Source organism: Danio rerio, chromosome 5 (genome assembly GCF_049306965.1).
Source record: "Danio rerio strain Tuebingen ecotype United States chromosome 5, GRCz12tu, whole genome shotgun sequence".
Classification (NCBI taxonomy): Eukaryota; Metazoa; Chordata; class Actinopteri; order Cypriniformes; family Danionidae; genus Danio; species Danio rerio.
The window spans coordinates 29179097-29196254 of NC_133180.1; the positions used below are offsets into that span (position 1 = coordinate 29179097).

A 17158-nucleotide genomic window follows, 5' to 3' on the forward strand; every position below is an offset into this window, starting at 1 on the left:
CGGTTATTATGTGTAGCTAAGCATAATTTACTATTCATCTCATGAATAGTAACATGTCGAGTAGATGTAACGTGTAAAATAAAGTGTTAGGGCTCAGCAGTTAATTGTATCCTTTAAGTTTATAATAAGATGTAATATGCAAGTTTGCAGAGAAAGAATTTTCCTATCCTTACGAAAAAAAAAAAAAATTTAAGGACAAAGCCATAATTAGTTCTTTAAACCAATGAAAAAAACAAAATTTGTTTTGCCACTTACTGTACATATCAAATACATATTAAAACTATTTTAATATATGCATATAAATTGTGTAGAAAATTTTTTATTTAGAGGCATAGTTCACCCAAACATGAAAATTTACTTTATTTCAAGTACTTCCAAACCTTTACAAGTCATACTAACCATAAAAGATAATATTTTGAAGAAAGCTGAAAACCTGTAATCATTGACTTCCATGGCAGGAAAAAAATACTGTAGAACCCAGTGGCAACTGGTTTCCAATATTCTTCAAAATATGTTTTTTTGTGTGCAATAGATGAAAGAAAGGCAAACAGGTTTGTCACGAGTGGATGGTGAGTAAATGATAACCGAATTAGAATATTTGGGTGAACTGTCCCTTTAAAATTATTATAAACAGAGGTAAAGTGAAGACTTCACCTGCTGTGCCACTGTATCCTCCAACATGGACTTTGTAGCGAGCACGTGGTTCAGAGATTGAAAACTTGTCATATTGCGCGTATGCAGACTCGCCCTTATCTCTGAGGTCCACACGCAGCTCATACTGCCCAAAGGAGGTGATTTTATGGAGGTTAGATAGACCTGCAGACACACACAATGAGATTTATAGACCAACATTTGCGAAAATCACACCGTATCAACTATACCTCTAGGCCTCTGTGCTTCCTAGAGCAATAATAGCAATTTGATGTGTGCAGAAATTTAAACATACCAAGCCAGAATTCATCATTCAGGTCACCGAAGCCTGCCGTGTAGTTCTTCCAGTTTCTGAAAAACTCCACTTTGCCACTCTGCCGCCTCACAAACACCTGAGGTACAACGATATAGTATTGACTTTTTATTTTATTGATAGAAGAGGCTTTTATGGCCTCTAAAGTAAATTTTTTGAGGCAAGAACATCTCATATTCTGATTGCAATTACAGTTATAGTTGACAAAGAATAAATAATCGTTTCATTTAAAAATACATACATACATTAAATGAATATACAATTCTGGCCTTATATTATTGCATTATTTACAATAAAGTGAAAAATGTACACCTTTTATTTATGCCATGTTCACACATAACAACTGATTTTTTGAACGGCTTATCAATAGTTTTTATGTTCTTGTGTGGAAATACTAAATTTCGTACTATCATGCTTAAAAACAAGAAAAACGTGCAACTTGGGGGATTCAAACATTAAAGGGGACCTATTATGACCCTTTTTATAAGATTTAAAATAAGTCTGATATCCCTAGAAAGAGAGAGAGAGAGAGAGAGTGTGTGTGTGTGAAGTTCAAGCCCCACAAATAATGTTTTATAACTCTTTAAAACAGCCTCTTTTAGGCTTTGATCTTAATTGCGCCTTTTTGGTGACTGTAGCTTTAAATTGAAATGAGATGAGGTGGAGCTACACATGCATTTGTGGCAGATTCAAAAACAAGACTAATGTCCTATGCTAATCAAGGAGAGATCATTACCCATGGGCGGGGCTTCCCCACTCTGATGACACGTACAAAGGGAGAATGTCAAAGTGTTTCTGCAGTCTATTTTTATGAAGTGTGATTATTAAAAATAAAATGAATAAATTTTACCGCTAGAAGCTGCTTATATTCACATATTGATGACACACAACTGTGTTTAAAGCCCTATTCATGAGTTCACATTTAGCAGATGATTGATTATAAAACTTGTTTTGCAAGCTCGCCGGGAGATATCCCTGAGCTCATAAGATTCTCAAGCCTGGGGCTCCCTCCTACTTGCAAGCCGAGAGGGGAGTTTGAGCTCATGTAGATCTCGAGAACTCCCCTGCTGTAGTAGCTTATGAACAGATAGTCATTGATCTTAAGAGATAACTACTAACTTGGAGCATGTCTATGGTGCTGATTTGGATTGTCAATTAACTTAAGTTACTTGTTTTTGGACCGTGGGAGAAAACCGGGGAACCCGGAGGAAACCCACGTGAGCACGGGGAGAAAATGTAAATTCCGCACAGAAACGTTGGCTGGCTTGGTAAGGACTAGAACCAGTAACGTTCTTGCTGTGTGGCACAGGGCCAGAGTGGGACTCCTTTTTAGCCCAGGCGTTTCAAGCTTTAGACCGGCCCATCTCAGTACATGACTGACTATATTAAAATAAGGTCATTTCCAATTCAGTTCCCAATGACACTATCATGTCTTTTTTAAGGAAACAGTTGCTTTAGAACTTCAAATGTTTTTCATAAATATCAAAACATTTAAGGGTAGTTAAAGCTCCAACACTATTCTTTAAAACATCACAATGTCCTTTCCTGCATTATCTCAATATATATTCTATGCAAAATTCTTTATAGATATCCAGTCCTTTGTAACGGTGGTCACAAAAAATAAAAATAAAATAGGTAAACCTATAAGTATCCCAAACAGTATTATATGTCTTAACACTAAAAATTTAAAAAATAAAATAAATAATAATCCCTAAGGTGAGATTCAAATCTGTGTCGGTGGCATCGTAACGCATCGTGCTGACCACTGGACCACAATGGCACTATCATGTTAGTGCTGTTTGCGGTCGAATGATAGTTCCGTTATCATTAACCTGCAGGCTGCATTTTGCTCACGGGTCTGTGAGAAAATAAATGAAAAAATTATAGCTGCGGCAAAATAATGAATTAAAAGAGAGATGCCATGGTCAAATAAATAAACAAATAAAAAAAAAATTTCAAGACTGCTGAGTGTTCAAGCAGCTATAGGGACACCGGCCCTCGCAGCCAAAAAACAGACCGGCCCACCGGGAACTCTCCCAGTCCTCCCGATTAGCCAATCCGGGCCTAGTGAGGACACAGTGGTAAACACTGGGGCACTGTGGCAACCATCTAGGAAAGGAAGAGTAGTAGCGGTGGAAGGGGGGATTCTTCAAAACGAAGGTTGTTAAAAAATTTAATAATGCGGAACCAGCCACAAGCAATCATAAGCATGTGATTCTCTCGAAATTAGTTTATAAATAAACTTCACATAAAAGTGATTTTTGTGTAATACTTTTAATGTATGTTAAAAGCTCCTTAAAGTTCGTGCTCATAGTTATTCAGCCGTGATACACCAGCACAGTTTAAAATAATCATTATTTTTTTCCCTTTATTGTTGTTTTAAGATTAAAGCTGAAGGCACAATCACTTTTACAAACAATCTGCAGTAATGTAGTGAACACTAAAATCTGGGGGTTTAATAGTGTAAGCATTCTGGCTATTGGAATTTTAAGATTAAACCCTGCTGGGTCTTTGTATCCCGCTGTGCAATGCTATTAAGATAATCTTAGAATCACCCCTGACTGTAATTGCCCTTTTTTCAGTTAAAATCTTATAAATATTCAATACATACCAAAGAAGCTGTGACAGAGTACAAAGCAATAGTTACACACATTGTTACTCAACACTGTTGCAACATTCCAGTTGATAAGACATTTTCCTATCCTGAGTGTGCAGTAATTCAAAAAAGTATGACTCACGATCCAACCGCCTCCATCGGTGGTCATATCACAATAGACCTGTAGGGGTTGACTCTCATCTCCACGCAGGTAAATGGTGTACAAGCCTGAGGTGGTGTCTCCATTCAGCAGAGCCTGCGAGCAGTCTTTAGGATGCTTATACAGCACTCCAACTATGATCAACAAAGAAAAAGTGTTTGTCCGAGTGCCGCTTCATTTAATTTAGCATCTTCACATCCACAACTGAACTAAATGAGCTTGTAACCGTGTAATAAAACTGTCATTTTGTTTTGTTTTCTCACTTGTGAGGAAGACTGTAGAAATGACTCTGCTTCTCTTTGGTCCAGCGATGGCCTGCAGTTTTACTGTGTACTCGGTGGAGGCGGTGAGCTGGGACATGCTGTAAAATGTTGCTGTGGGGCTGAGGACCACCTCCTGAGCAATGAAAAATAAAGAAATGAGCAAACTCCAGTATAATAGGGTCAAATAAACATCTGTAAATTATGCTTGGCCATTAATTTGATCTTGTCTTCTCACCTTGACTACACCATCAGCGGACTCAAAGCTAAGGATGTACCCACTGATGTCTGCTCTTGGCGGCTTCCACGTCAACATGGCGGTCTCTGTTTGAATGTTACTGGCGGCCAGATTCTGAGGGGCATCAACATCTGTGGAAGGGGGAATTAGTTGTCAAAGTGGTATTGAGGATGAGTAATGATATACAAATTATAAGCATTTAGTTGACAATGCACAAATGACAAAGATTTTTTTTTATTAGCAAGAAATAAGTTTACTCAGGGTATGTACAGAAATCAGAGATTGAAATGCAATACCTTTCTAGACCTCTTTGAAGACTCTTTGTATACATTTTAAGACCTCATCACCACTTTATGTTTTAACCAATAACACTGCCGACATTCTAACTTGCAGTATATTTACTAAATACTGGTTGCAAGAAATGAATACTAAACTAAAACTGTATTTATATATTGAATAAAAATGTTAATTGAGCAGGTGGTGCCTTTACAACAGCCGGAATAACAATGTTCCCCTGGTTATTGCAGTAAACTAAGTCAAGATGTTAAATCTAGCAGGATTTGTTTGATTTCAACACAGCATCCCAATATATTTCTAAAGGCAAACTTTAGCATACTAATACAAAATTTAATACCTTGTAAAATAGCGTTTAAGACTTTTAAATACTTTTAGGGCCTTAAATGTCTCAAAATTGATTTATCAAGTTTTAATACTTTTTAAGAACCCGTGGACACCCTGTTACATCTTAAGAGTAATTTTTAAAAATTAAAATAGCAGATTTTACGAAAAAGTACACATGAATTACAATTGAATGTTTTTTTAACCATGATAATAATTTTCATAGGAACTAGCATTTCTTAAAACTTCTTCATCATTACAATGTTCCAAAACCATGATTTCCATGTGTAAAGTACATCTATCATGTTTCTACATATGGTTTACAGTATTTTTGCACAACCTTATTGATGTAACATTTCAAAAGGTTGAAATACTGCATGTAAAATATTCTCATTAACATAATATTTTTAAATACTTATTCAATAAGAGTTATTCAAATTCTCAATCATGATTCTGAAAAAAGTATAAAATATTATTATATAGTTTTAAATTATATAATTGAATAATGCTAAATTTGACCCTGGACAAAACTAAATGTAACCTTTTTTTTCAAAATATTATACATCACATGAAATATCAATACATAAGCTTTCCAACAGAACAATAATTGACTGAGATAAAACAATATCAATTTTAAAACAAATCTAAATATTGACAAAATTGCTTCTTGTTGTCTAAATTATTCTTAGCAATACATAATACTAATTAAAAATTGGACAGTTATTAACAATTTACAGTAGGACATACACATAAAGTCTTTATACAACATAATCTTCGAAACATAACTTAATATTGTAATGATTTTTGGCATAAAAGTAAACGTATCATTTTGACACATTGACTTTATTTTTGGCAATTGGCAAAAATATATGCATGCAATTTAAGACCAAGGCCCAGGTTCACAAATTAGCATATACAAGATAGCCAAATCTGAGATATTAACCCAGTAAGTAAAATAAAATAAAATAAAATACAAAAAAAGACACTGAGGTAAATCTTCATAATTGTTATTAATTCATAATTAAAGTGAATAATATTATTATGACACAATACATCTTTAATGAATTTCCAGTTGAAGTCAGAATTATTAGCCCCCCTTTGAATTGTTTTTTTTTTTTTTTAAATATTTCCCAAAGGATGTTTAGTGCACAGTAGGCAGTGCTGTCACCTCACAGCAAGAAGTTTGCTTGATCAGTTGGCGTTTTTGTGTGGAGTTTGCATGTTCTCCCTGCGTTCGCATGGGTTTCCTCTGGGTGCTCCGGTTTCTCCCACAGTCCAAAGACATGCGGTACAGGTGAATTGGGTAGGCTAAATATCCGTAGTGTATGAGTGTGTGTATGTGTGTGTGTGGATGTTTCCCACAGATGGGTTGCAGCTGGAAGGGCATCCGCTGCATAAAAATAGTTGGCGGTTTATTTCGCTGTGGTGACCCCAGATTAATGAAAGGACAAAGACGAAAAGTAAATGAATGAATGAATGAAATGATGTTTAACAAAGCAAGGAAATTTTCACAGTATGTTTGATATTTTTTTTTCTTCTGGAGAAAGTCTTATTTGTTCTATTTCAGCAATAAAAGCACTTTTTAATTTTTTAAAGACCATTTTAAGGTCAAAATTATTAGCCCCTATAAGCTATAACATTTTTTCAATAGTCTACAGAACAAACCATTGTTATACAATAACCTGCCTAATTAACCTAGTTAAGCATTTAAATGTCACTTTAAGCTGTATAGAAGTGTCTTCAAAATATCTAGTCAAATATTATTTACTGTCATGGCAAAAATACAATAAATCAGTTATTAGAGATGAGTTAGCATGTTTAGAAATGTGTTGAAAAAATCTCTCCTTTAAACAGAAATTAGGGAAAAAATAAACAGGGGGGAGAACAATTCTGACTTCAACTGTAGTTCTACAATTTAACTCTGGTAGTGGGCAAAATAAATAATTTCATAATTTTCATTCATCAGAAGTGGTCAGCTGGTAGAATATAGTAGCAGAGATGTGTTGTGGTATTAGTGTGTCCATCGGCTCACCTGTAGTGAAGTCAGTGCTGGTTGCCGCACTCTTGGCTGTGTCTCGGAATGCATAGACTTTAACAGTGTATAAAGTAGCAGGAGTGAGGGAGCTCATCTCAAACTCCACCGTGTTCCCAGACACCCTTTCCATCACCGGAGCCACTGACAAACAACAAAACACACAACTGAGACTCACTGCTTCCTTCTGTTCCGCAAGAATAATGACTGACAGTCTGAGTTACCACTGTCTGCGCTGTATGTGATCACATATCCGTCTACAGTGGCGATGGACGGCTGCCACAACAGCAGGGCTTCAGTGTCGCTGATGTTCACTGCTGTCAGGCCTCGAGGTTTATCCAGAGCTGAGGGCCAACAGATACACAAACACACACACACATGAGAGAAGCAAAAACCACTCAGACAGCCTGGAGGCCATTACTAGGCTTCTGCCAGACTGGAAAGCAAAATGTGTACAACTTATGACTCCATATTACTGCCTTCTGTCGAGCTGCTTTTTAAATTGACTTTGCAGTTGCATTTATATTTGTTTTTAGTAATTTGTATGTGTCTATAACAGGGATGTGACAAGATCTTGTATGACGAGATCTCACAAGATTAAATCGAGATTTCTCATCGAGGTGAAAAGTTGTCTCATGTGTTGTGTTGTTTTGATGGAGCATAAGGGTGAATTTAGCACTGAAAGTCGGAGGCAGGTCGGAGGCAGGATTTGATTTGAACTGCAAATCAAGTGCTTTGCACACACCAGGCTGGGCTCAAGAGTTGCGCATGTCACTCGGTTGCTTGGGCGAGTGTGACGTAGTCAAATTTTTTTTTTAAACTAGAGGTCCGCAGCTACCGCATCCAACAGAGGCTACAACTGCAGCCACACTCATTAACCATGCTACATATTCATGCAATGGCATAGCACTTCAGATATTCTTAAAGTCGTAATCGTTTTAAACAAATGTAATTAAGACATGTGGAGTATTCCTATTTAGGTCGCATTATTGAAGTGTAGAGCAAAGAACGAAATCAAAATATTACCGTCGTTTAGGTCTTTTAGCCGCATTTTGCGACAGGATAAGACCTACACACACGGACACTATTATGTGCACTTACAGAGTTAGTAAAAGACACATCTCTAAGCATGCGCTCACACACACACACACACAGATGAAGATTTCTTAAAAATAGTGTAAAAATCTAGTCTCCTCTAATTCTGTTGACCCAATTCTCTTGTCTCATCTCGTCACACCCCTAATGTATAATAATAATAATAATAATAATAATAATAAATCAATAAATAAATTTTGTAATCTTAATCTAAATAATTATAATCTAAATATATCTTAAAATTAAACCTAAATATGATCTTAAATGGTGCACTACAATTTTTCATTTAGACTTTAAATAAAAACCAAACTGCTAAAAAGATTTTTTTCTATATTATTAAAACAAAAATAATAAAAATGGACACAACCAAAGTACAAAATTAAACCTACATTTAAAATAATAAGTGTTTATATAGTTTTAACATTGATTTGTACTTGTTTAATACTCTAAATATTTTCTCAAACCATCTGTATTGTATAAAGCTCTAAACATAGGACTCGACTGACTAAATGTATATTGTAAGAGAAAAATTATATATATCATTTTTATCTTAATTAGTTTTGCTTATTTAATCAATAGTCATAATTATTCACTTGCTGTGATAATTATATTAGTTAGAGCTTTCCTGACCATACATTTCATGAGATTATAATAAAATTAGGTTGAACTATACCTGTGGTGACCCTTTCAGATCCGGGTTCACTCTCCTCCAAGCCCTTAACAGCGATGACCGTGACCTGGTAGGTGACACCAGGGGTCAGATTGGAGAGCATGGCTTGAGACTCTCCTCCATCCACTCTCAGTGTCAGAGGACTGCCTGCAGGGGGAGACAGAGACCTGCAATCAGCTACTCGTCGCTTAACACACTAGAGGGCAGCATTCTCTGTAATTGATTGATAATGGTGAAATACAAGAATGCTGTCCTGATGGATAAAACAGAGTGTTTGATTGATGATATCGACGGATAGTTTCACATTACTGAAGAAGGAACTAATCTAAACACCGGGAAAGATCACAGAGAAGCCAAAAGGACACTATGAGACCTTTGGGGGGCATCTTTTCGAATAGATCAATTTATGATGCCAAAACAGCAGTCTGGGAGAATTTCCGCCTCAACTTATGCAATATATTACATAAGAAACAATTTATGAGAAATCATAAACCGAGGAAGTACAAATAAATCAATGATGTGCCAGGAGGCAGCCATCCAAATTCATAGAAAACCACACAGTCAAGTCTCACTTTCTGAGAATGAATTTTCATTCAAGTTTGAACTTATCTATATTGTGAATAGAGACTAGCATTAAGCCAAAAAACACACAATATGGTCCTATGCAACATGTGTAGTGTGTCTCAAGTGTTCTGGAGGTACACAATAGAAACTTGAAAAGGGAAGCCTGGAAAGTCTGGACAAAATCAAGCCAAAATTTTATTTTAGGAAAGTGCATAATTAGTAAGAAACCAAGATAAGCAATTGCTACAATTGAATACATTTCATGCACTTTCTTCCCTGAGGTACTATAAAAATACATGATGTGTTTCAAGAGTTCACGCTTAGAAATTGCCTGACGCTATTAGCAGGTTTGGCATGCTGTCCTGGGAAGAGAACCCTGAGCTCAGAGATAATTGAGCCCAGGCCTCTGCCTGGTCAACAAGCATATAAGAGGGTCTGAGATCAGGTAGGTCTCGAGACACGAAACATCGTTAGCCAACTAAGGTTGCATGTTCTCTCGTTACAAACATAGTTTGTTAATTTAGCGTTTCCCAAATCCATCGTTCCAACAAGCATTCGCAAACTTGTAGAGGCAAAAATCCTGGCTGTGTTCTATTCCCTATTTATTTAGAACAGACTAACATTTAAACTTAAAAAAACATTAAAGTCTTTACTCTTAGGTGTAATTTGCTTTCAAAGTATTTTTACAATTCAGTTTTAGTAATCTTCATGTTTACAATTGCGCACCCTTGGCAGTGCACTTTGAAAACGTGATGTCATTTTGAACCCAGCCATAGCTCATGACGAAAGCTATAAGTGACCTTTTATTAAATAGCAGAATTTACTTTAAGTCTCCAAAGCTTGTGAAAAAAAACAAAGCATATGTTAATGCTTTTAATTTATAGTAGGTTATTTAATAAGTATCTGTACTGTATATGACATAGGCCTGTTAGTTAGAAGATTTCTGCAGTGGTTTGGATGTGTCAAATTGTAAAAGCAGACTTTTCAAAAATTTTTAAATAAATCAACAATATTCTAATTAATCAACATCATCATTAATATTATTATTAAAGTAGCTAAAGGTTAAAGTAGTAAAGTATTTTTTTATTTCCTAATGAATAATAAATATTACATTTAATTTCAATTTAATTTAACAGCCTCATTATTTATTTATTTATTTATTTATAAGATTTATATATGATATTAGAATATGTGTTAACTTTTCATTTTATGTTTGAGATTAGAATATGTAATGTTCTCAATAATATCTGTAAAGGAAACATAGGCACTGTATGTGCCTTTTACATATATTTCAATTAATATAGAAAGCGAGTGCATATTTTTGGTTTTTACCAAAAATAATATTGGATTTTTTATTTTTTTTTAAGCAAATGCATGTAAAACAATATAATTTGCACAAAGAAATTTTGGGGCTCTTCTCTAAAGAAGTTGTTACCCACCCTGTTTAGAGCATCATAATGGGCATTTTACATTATAACTAACATGGCTCAAGCGATGGATCTGCAACAGAGAAACTACGGGTTTTGGGAAACACTAGTCACTACATCATTCTTTTCCCAAACGATGTATCGTACTATGATAGTTCAGCTGTGAGTCATTGTTTGAGAAACACACCCCTGATTGGATTATTCCTGATTATGGATGAGAGGCCAGTCGTGATCAGCCACGATCAAACATATCACGCGCTCCTCTTGAAATTTGTCTGTAAAACTTTCATTTGACAACCAAAGTTTCTGTCTGTAAAATTCTATGGAGAATATTGTGTTTTTTTTTCAATTCATTTCATTCATCTTGATTCATCAAAATAGTATATATTTCAGTGTCAGACGTATTGAACAACTGTACTAATAGTGTTTCATTAACACAAAGATTTTGTGGTGCATGGGACAAATTTATGATTTATTTCTTAGAAAATCCTAATGCATCTTGCTATTCATTGACAAAAAGCTTTTTGCTATTCACTTTAATATTAGGTCTTTTTTCCACAGCCATTGGCGTCAACTCGTTTGGTGTATACGGTTATTTTGTCAGCCAATGTTTTGTTTATAAACCTAGATGACTGCATATCTGTCTTAATAGGCCACATTGTCTGACAGCAGAAAAGGCAAAAGTTTATATAGAAGCATTCGAATTTATGACTATTAAAATAGGACAAAGGACTTTTCAAGCTACTTTAAAGGCATTTTGCATTTTGAACCACAAAGATGACATGTTACTTACCACCCTGAATGGGCACATAGATGACCCTGTAGTTGTCTACACGGGTATGTGGCATAGTCCAGTGAACAGTAGCTGATGTATCGGTCACATCAGAAAAGCGTATTCCCTTCGGTGTTCCAAGCCCTTGGGAGAAATGACACACACAGAACAAGCAACCACAACATACTGTTAAAAACTGCGTGTTTAAGCATTTCACAAATAGGAGTTAAAAACAAAGCCTTTTCCCAGAAACAAAAATACAGTCGAAGTGTGAAGAAACTTCTTGAACTAGCCCATTTATCCTGCTGAACAAACAGATGCATCAAAGTAAACATTCAGGACGTGAGGACTACAGATAAAGGACACACAGACAAAGAGCCTGGCCTTAAAGCTATTTCTCAAAGCTGGACCTCAGAATCTCGCGTGAAAGATGCAAGAAGATTAACTTGCCCCCAGTACAGACACAATAGTGTGACATGCCAACATCAGACACAAGTGGAAAGTGGAGCTCACTAGCACAAGAGAAGATCGCCAGAGACAGGCACGCAACCAGGACAAATACACAAAATAGTTGGTCCCGCTCTGTAAATAAAACCTTCAAACACACAGCAAAAAAGAGACAAAGAAAGTAAGCATGATGAGAGAATGCTTGGATGAAACTTGATGCGTAATGAGCAACGGATTGAATTTAAGCAGGTAATGGATAAATGAAAGCGTTTTCCATGAAATCAGCGATGATGAAACCAATCTACTGATGGACAGACATTAAAACACTGGAAATGAAGAAGAAAGTGTTCCACCACCAGCTTGTTTTAAATATCCAAATACCTGTGCGAGCTACAGTGAAAATGGGCTGGAATTTCCGTCCCAAAATGATCCCAAAGAGCTCGATTTCATAATCCGTGTCTTCATTGAGACCTGTGACCGCTTCTGTTCGCTTGTCTCCAGATACACTGATCTGGTGAGGTCGACCCAGGCCGCTTGAATCGAGGACTTTGAGAGCGAATGAATCAAAGACGGCCTCTGGCGCTGTCCAAGTCACTTTAAAGCTGTGCGGGGTGATGTCCGACACCGTAATATGCTCCACTTCAGGTTCGGCTTCTGGTTGACAAAATAATAAAGTTGTGCTTTTCTCTGTAAACTGTGACATGTACTTAAAAAGAGGTTAAACGGTTAAATGTGGATTCCCTTGTTTGAGACTAATCAGCGATGGCATTAGTCATGCATGAAAATAGCCTTCTTTAAAAAATAAAATAAAATCAATTGTTCAGTCATCTATCAGTTGTTTCTATATCTATGACAGGCAATGCTGAAATCAGTGAGCCAAGAAATTTAATTTACATATTTGGATTAGAATATGGAATGAGATCTGTTGGTTAGTAGAAAAAAAAATTGACATTGATGAATTTTCCACCATTATATTAGGTTGCGCCATCATAATTGTATCGCCATATAATAGCAGTCACGTAGAGTTCAAGACAGAGTCGTTCCAGGACAATGACATATCCATTATAATCACATTGACAGAAGGGCTCATCCTGAAAATGCATTTTTATCTCTTTTTTGCTGAACTTGCAGGAAGACCGGTGACAATGACTGATATGAATTCTGAGAGGGATATCTCTAGAGAAACAATTGCTGTGGTGTGGATATGTAAAACGGGGGGAAAATAAAGGATTCGGATGTCTTGACCACATAAGTGCTGCATTGTTTTTTAACAATAGTCTTGTTTCTGCCAGAATATGGTCTAAGTTTAATACATTGTGGATTTGTCTTCATGTTCTTTCTTATGTATCAAGATACTATCCTTACCCACACTTTAATTAATTTAATTTACATTATAATGACATAAATTCAGTCGATTAACTATGTCCTAGTCGTAAGTGTGAAAAGTTTTTTGTCCTAATCAAGGTTTTGCTCTTTATTCAATGTTAAAATTTTCTAACATGACTTTAAAAATATTTTTGACTTTGGGCTTCTTTTATTTTAAAGTTATGTTAAGAAATGTGTTGTAGTTTTTTTTGGACTTTTATTTTAAAATTATGGTTACTTGACAAAACATGACAAACTAATTAGTTTCTTCATATTTACACCTGCTTCGAATGTTATCACTCGATTGAATGGGCGTTATCAGTGATAGATATGGGCCAGTAGGCTGTTATCATCAATCCACATGGTTAATCAGCTATACTAATAGAGAAGACCCCAGATCCAGATTTGTTTTTACATTACTGAGGATTGGGTTTAGGGTTGGGGTTGTTAATAAAATTCAATTAATGGGAAATTTAATAAATAATATAAATAATTCTTGTTAACTTCTGGCTGCAGCTGTATGTGATCTGTAGCTGATTAACCATGTAGATACTAGTAGGTGCAGAAGGCCCCTACTGGCCCATATCTATCAGCTGATAACCATTACCTATCTATCATGTACAAAATGAGCATATTTCCTTACTATGGTAACTACACCTAATTAAAATAGTTACTGTTCATTTCTAAAGGCTGGTCAGAACAGTCAGAACCAGCGACAACTAACAATCCAGGCTGTTGATGTATTTAATTGAATATATTAAAATAATACATCATTATTAATCATTGTGTATTACATTTTTTTCTCAGTCGCTTTGGTACATTTTTCAGATCAGAATTGAAATACACAAAAACATAATTGCATTTCTCAAAACAACGCGTACAAATAGCAAAATACCATGGATTACGTGCAAAAGGCAGTCTCTTGCTAAAAATCCTTAGTTCATCTCTCAAAACTACATATCTGTGTCAACGAATGTGTCAGTGTCATTGAAATTACAAGCCTTTATGTCATTGTGTATGGATAAGACAGTCAAATGACTTTGCCATGTTGTCATGTCAATATAACAGTGTACTCTGGATGTAAAGGCTTATGCTATGAACTAACGCCTAAATGCTGTGGGGTGAGACTATTCAGACAGAAATCATTACAATTCATTTTGATCAACATGACATAAGCAACTGATAATGTAGGAAACAGCAGAAAATTGCTGTATGGATGTACGCAAGCATTTGCAACTTGTTAAAAGAAATGAAACTTCTTTTTTGATGTGCACAAGTGTTACAATAATGTGATAATTGAACAAGTAGTTTTGAGAATTTTAATTCTGATCTGAGAACTGTATTAAAGCAATTGAGAAAAACTGAAATTTAACATTAACTAAACTATATAAACTTAATAAACTATGAGAAAAAAAATGCAAGCATCTGAATGCAATATTTCTGAAGAAATGCATGCTGTTGTTTACATTTTCAAGTTAAATTTGGGATTTTTCCTGTTGAATAAAAAAAGACAATAATTGTAATTGATTAAATTTTGATCAGCCTCTGTGTTGGGATCAACTACACAGAGGGCACATGAACAAATTATGGAAACTCAATAAAGATATCACACCAAACAATGAGATCACACTTAAATGTTTAAAAGACAATGCTGCATTGATCCAAGCCAACAATGCCTAAACAGAGGCCCGTTGTCCTAAACTAAACTTTCAAAAGAAGAGAAGAAGAAAAGCTCCTCGACCAGCTTGAACCTCTTCTTCCTCCAAAGCTCTGGATGATGTGAAACAGAAAAGACATTTGCTGAATGTGGAAAAGTGTTGCAAATGAAAACCAGCGAGGACAAATCCTGTGGAGCTGTCCCTCTTCATTAGCGCCGTTCACTTGTTTAAGAGTGTCAGCAGTGTTTCAAGAGTACTAACATGTGCTCTCCAAGGATCACTTTCATCTGACTGCCTTCTAAGTCTCTCCGCTTCGACAAAGAGGCATCTGTTTGTGGAGGTGGAAAAGGCGCCAGCTAACCTACAGGAACAAGGTCTGGAAGCAGTAATTCTGCAGCTAAAACCTCTGAGGGGGATATCAGTGTTGACACAGCTAAACGCTCTACAGCGGGGGGAAAGAAAGCACGTTTTTTGTAAATATCGCACATTTTTGAAAGCCTGTTTCACTCGGGACAGAGCGAGGCGAGAGTTCATGGGTCACGTAGCGTGGATAAAGAGGAGGTTAGCAGAAATCCAATCGGTTCCCCTTCTCCTCTGCCTATTTGCATGCAGACTTGAGAGACTGCTACAACTGTGGCCCCTGCAGCCACTGGCTGATAAACGCCAAGAAAATGTGTGAAAGTGAGGCACAAGAATGAGAAGTAGCGCAGGGTCAGAAAACGGGGCGTGCATACTGAAAAGATCCTTCACAAGAAGCCACAAAAACTCCTCAGGATCACTTCCATGGCAGTAAACCCCGGGCCGACGCTCGGAGGAGGGGGCGAAACTCTGGTATGCGGCTAATAAATGTATGCCTGCTACAATACAACTTGTCTGGTTTGCTGGTATAGACGATAAATGCCACAAACCGAGTGATTTAAATGGACTCGCCAGCAATGCGAAGTGAATGCCGCAGTCAATTAGAATGAAAAAGGGATCATTAGTCTAACTCGGTTTTGCCTGTTAAACACAAATGTAGCGGCGATGACAGGCAGAGGTCATTTGGCGCACCTGCAGGCTGAGCCGGTGATTATGTGGACGTGAATGTGTGGGGAAGCATTATGATGCAGTGCAGGTGTGCTCTGAATGTCAGCATACTTCAACGTGTAATTCAGCAGATGGGAAGAGTGCAGATATTTCACATATTCACAGCTGCTGACTTGAAAGAGGGTTGGTTTGTTTGCAGTGCTTTGCATATTTCTGAAATCATGTTCCGTGGACTGCATTGGGTTATCTTAACTTCTTAAGTGTTAATAAAGTGTTGTATGTTTTACAAGTTTGCATATGTGTTGCAGTATGGAGACAGTAAAGACATATTGTAGCAAGGATTGGATGTTGGTGTTGTCATGTAACGTGTAACATCAGCCGCAATGCTGCTTCCTGCTATTTATAGATACGGTGTGATACCTAGAAGATCATGTGTCTTTTTGAATGCTGTTACTTCTAATATATTACATTTAACGCATTTCATATACTCAGGGCTTGACATTAACTTGTTTGATCAACAGCCACTGTGGCTAGTAGTTTTCCAACGTTACTAGCCACTCACCATTTTCACTAGCCACAATTTTGTTGTTGGGAAAATATATTTTTATATGCATATATTTGTCTGTCATGCTTAAAATTGATAATTTTTACATTTTGTGTAATGTCAACATGCCTCCATTTTATTTTAACCTTTTTTATTTCACATGACTCAACACTAAGGATTTACCTTTTTTTTCCCCTCTGGCCACATTAAACTAATTATTTTCTTGCCACAAATTTTAAATAATGTTTAAAAACAAGCTAAATATAGCTATATACATACACTTCTTATTCAACAAAAATGTTTTTTTTTTTAAAAACAATTGACAGTTTAAAAAATTATTCTCTTTTATCTAAAACTATACACAGTAGTTTGTCCAGGCTAAAGGTCCCAGATCATCAGGTAACCATAGATAAATGGTTATTTCCTATTTAAGCAATGTTATTGTAACATCATATCAACAAAAGTAACTGTAATCAAAAGAAAGCAGGTCATAAATATTCTGTGTGCAATAGAGAAAGGATGATTATGTTAGGTTAACATTAGGCCCAGTAATAATCTGTTCAAAGAATGGCAAAAGCGAAAGCGGCAACAGCTACTGGATCCCAATTCTAGCCCTTACCCTTAGCCCTACCCCTTGTTTTGCGTGTTCCTTTGAAGGTGCAGGGGTGTCCCAATTCTTTTTAGCTTGAAGGTGTAGGGCGGAAGGGAAGGGGGTAGATTGC

At 36.2% G+C, this 17158-nt stretch overlaps 1 protein-coding gene across 8 annotated transcripts in view; it reads right to left on the minus strand.

Annotated features, from left to right (window-relative positions):
* tncb (tenascin Cb) overlaps window positions 1–17158 on the minus strand; it is a 129666-nt gene that overhangs the window by 3032 nt on the left and 109476 nt on the right. For 5 of the 8 annotated variants that reach the window (XM_068221089.2, XM_073949760.1, XM_073949758.1 and 2 more), the window contains 9 exons: window positions 11418–11540; window positions 8637–8780; window positions 7093–7212; window positions 6869–7012; window positions 4219–4349; window positions 3984–4116; window positions 3703–3854; window positions 947–1043; window positions 655–816 (listed from right to left, as the gene is read on the minus strand). In XM_068221089.2, coding sequence (XP_068077190.1) covers window positions 655–816; window positions 947–1043; window positions 3703–3854; window positions 3984–4116; window positions 4219–4349; window positions 6869–7012; window positions 7093–7212; window positions 8637–8780; window positions 11418–11540 — 1206 coding nt within the window. Of the gene's footprint in view, window positions 1–654; window positions 817–946; window positions 1044–3702; window positions 3855–3983; window positions 4117–4218; window positions 4350–6868; window positions 7013–7092; window positions 7213–8636; window positions 8781–11417; window positions 11541–12224; window positions 12498–17158 lie in introns of all 8 variants that reach the window. The other 3 variants (XM_021475994.3, XM_073949756.1, NM_001312916.1) reach the window with 1 other exon arrangement.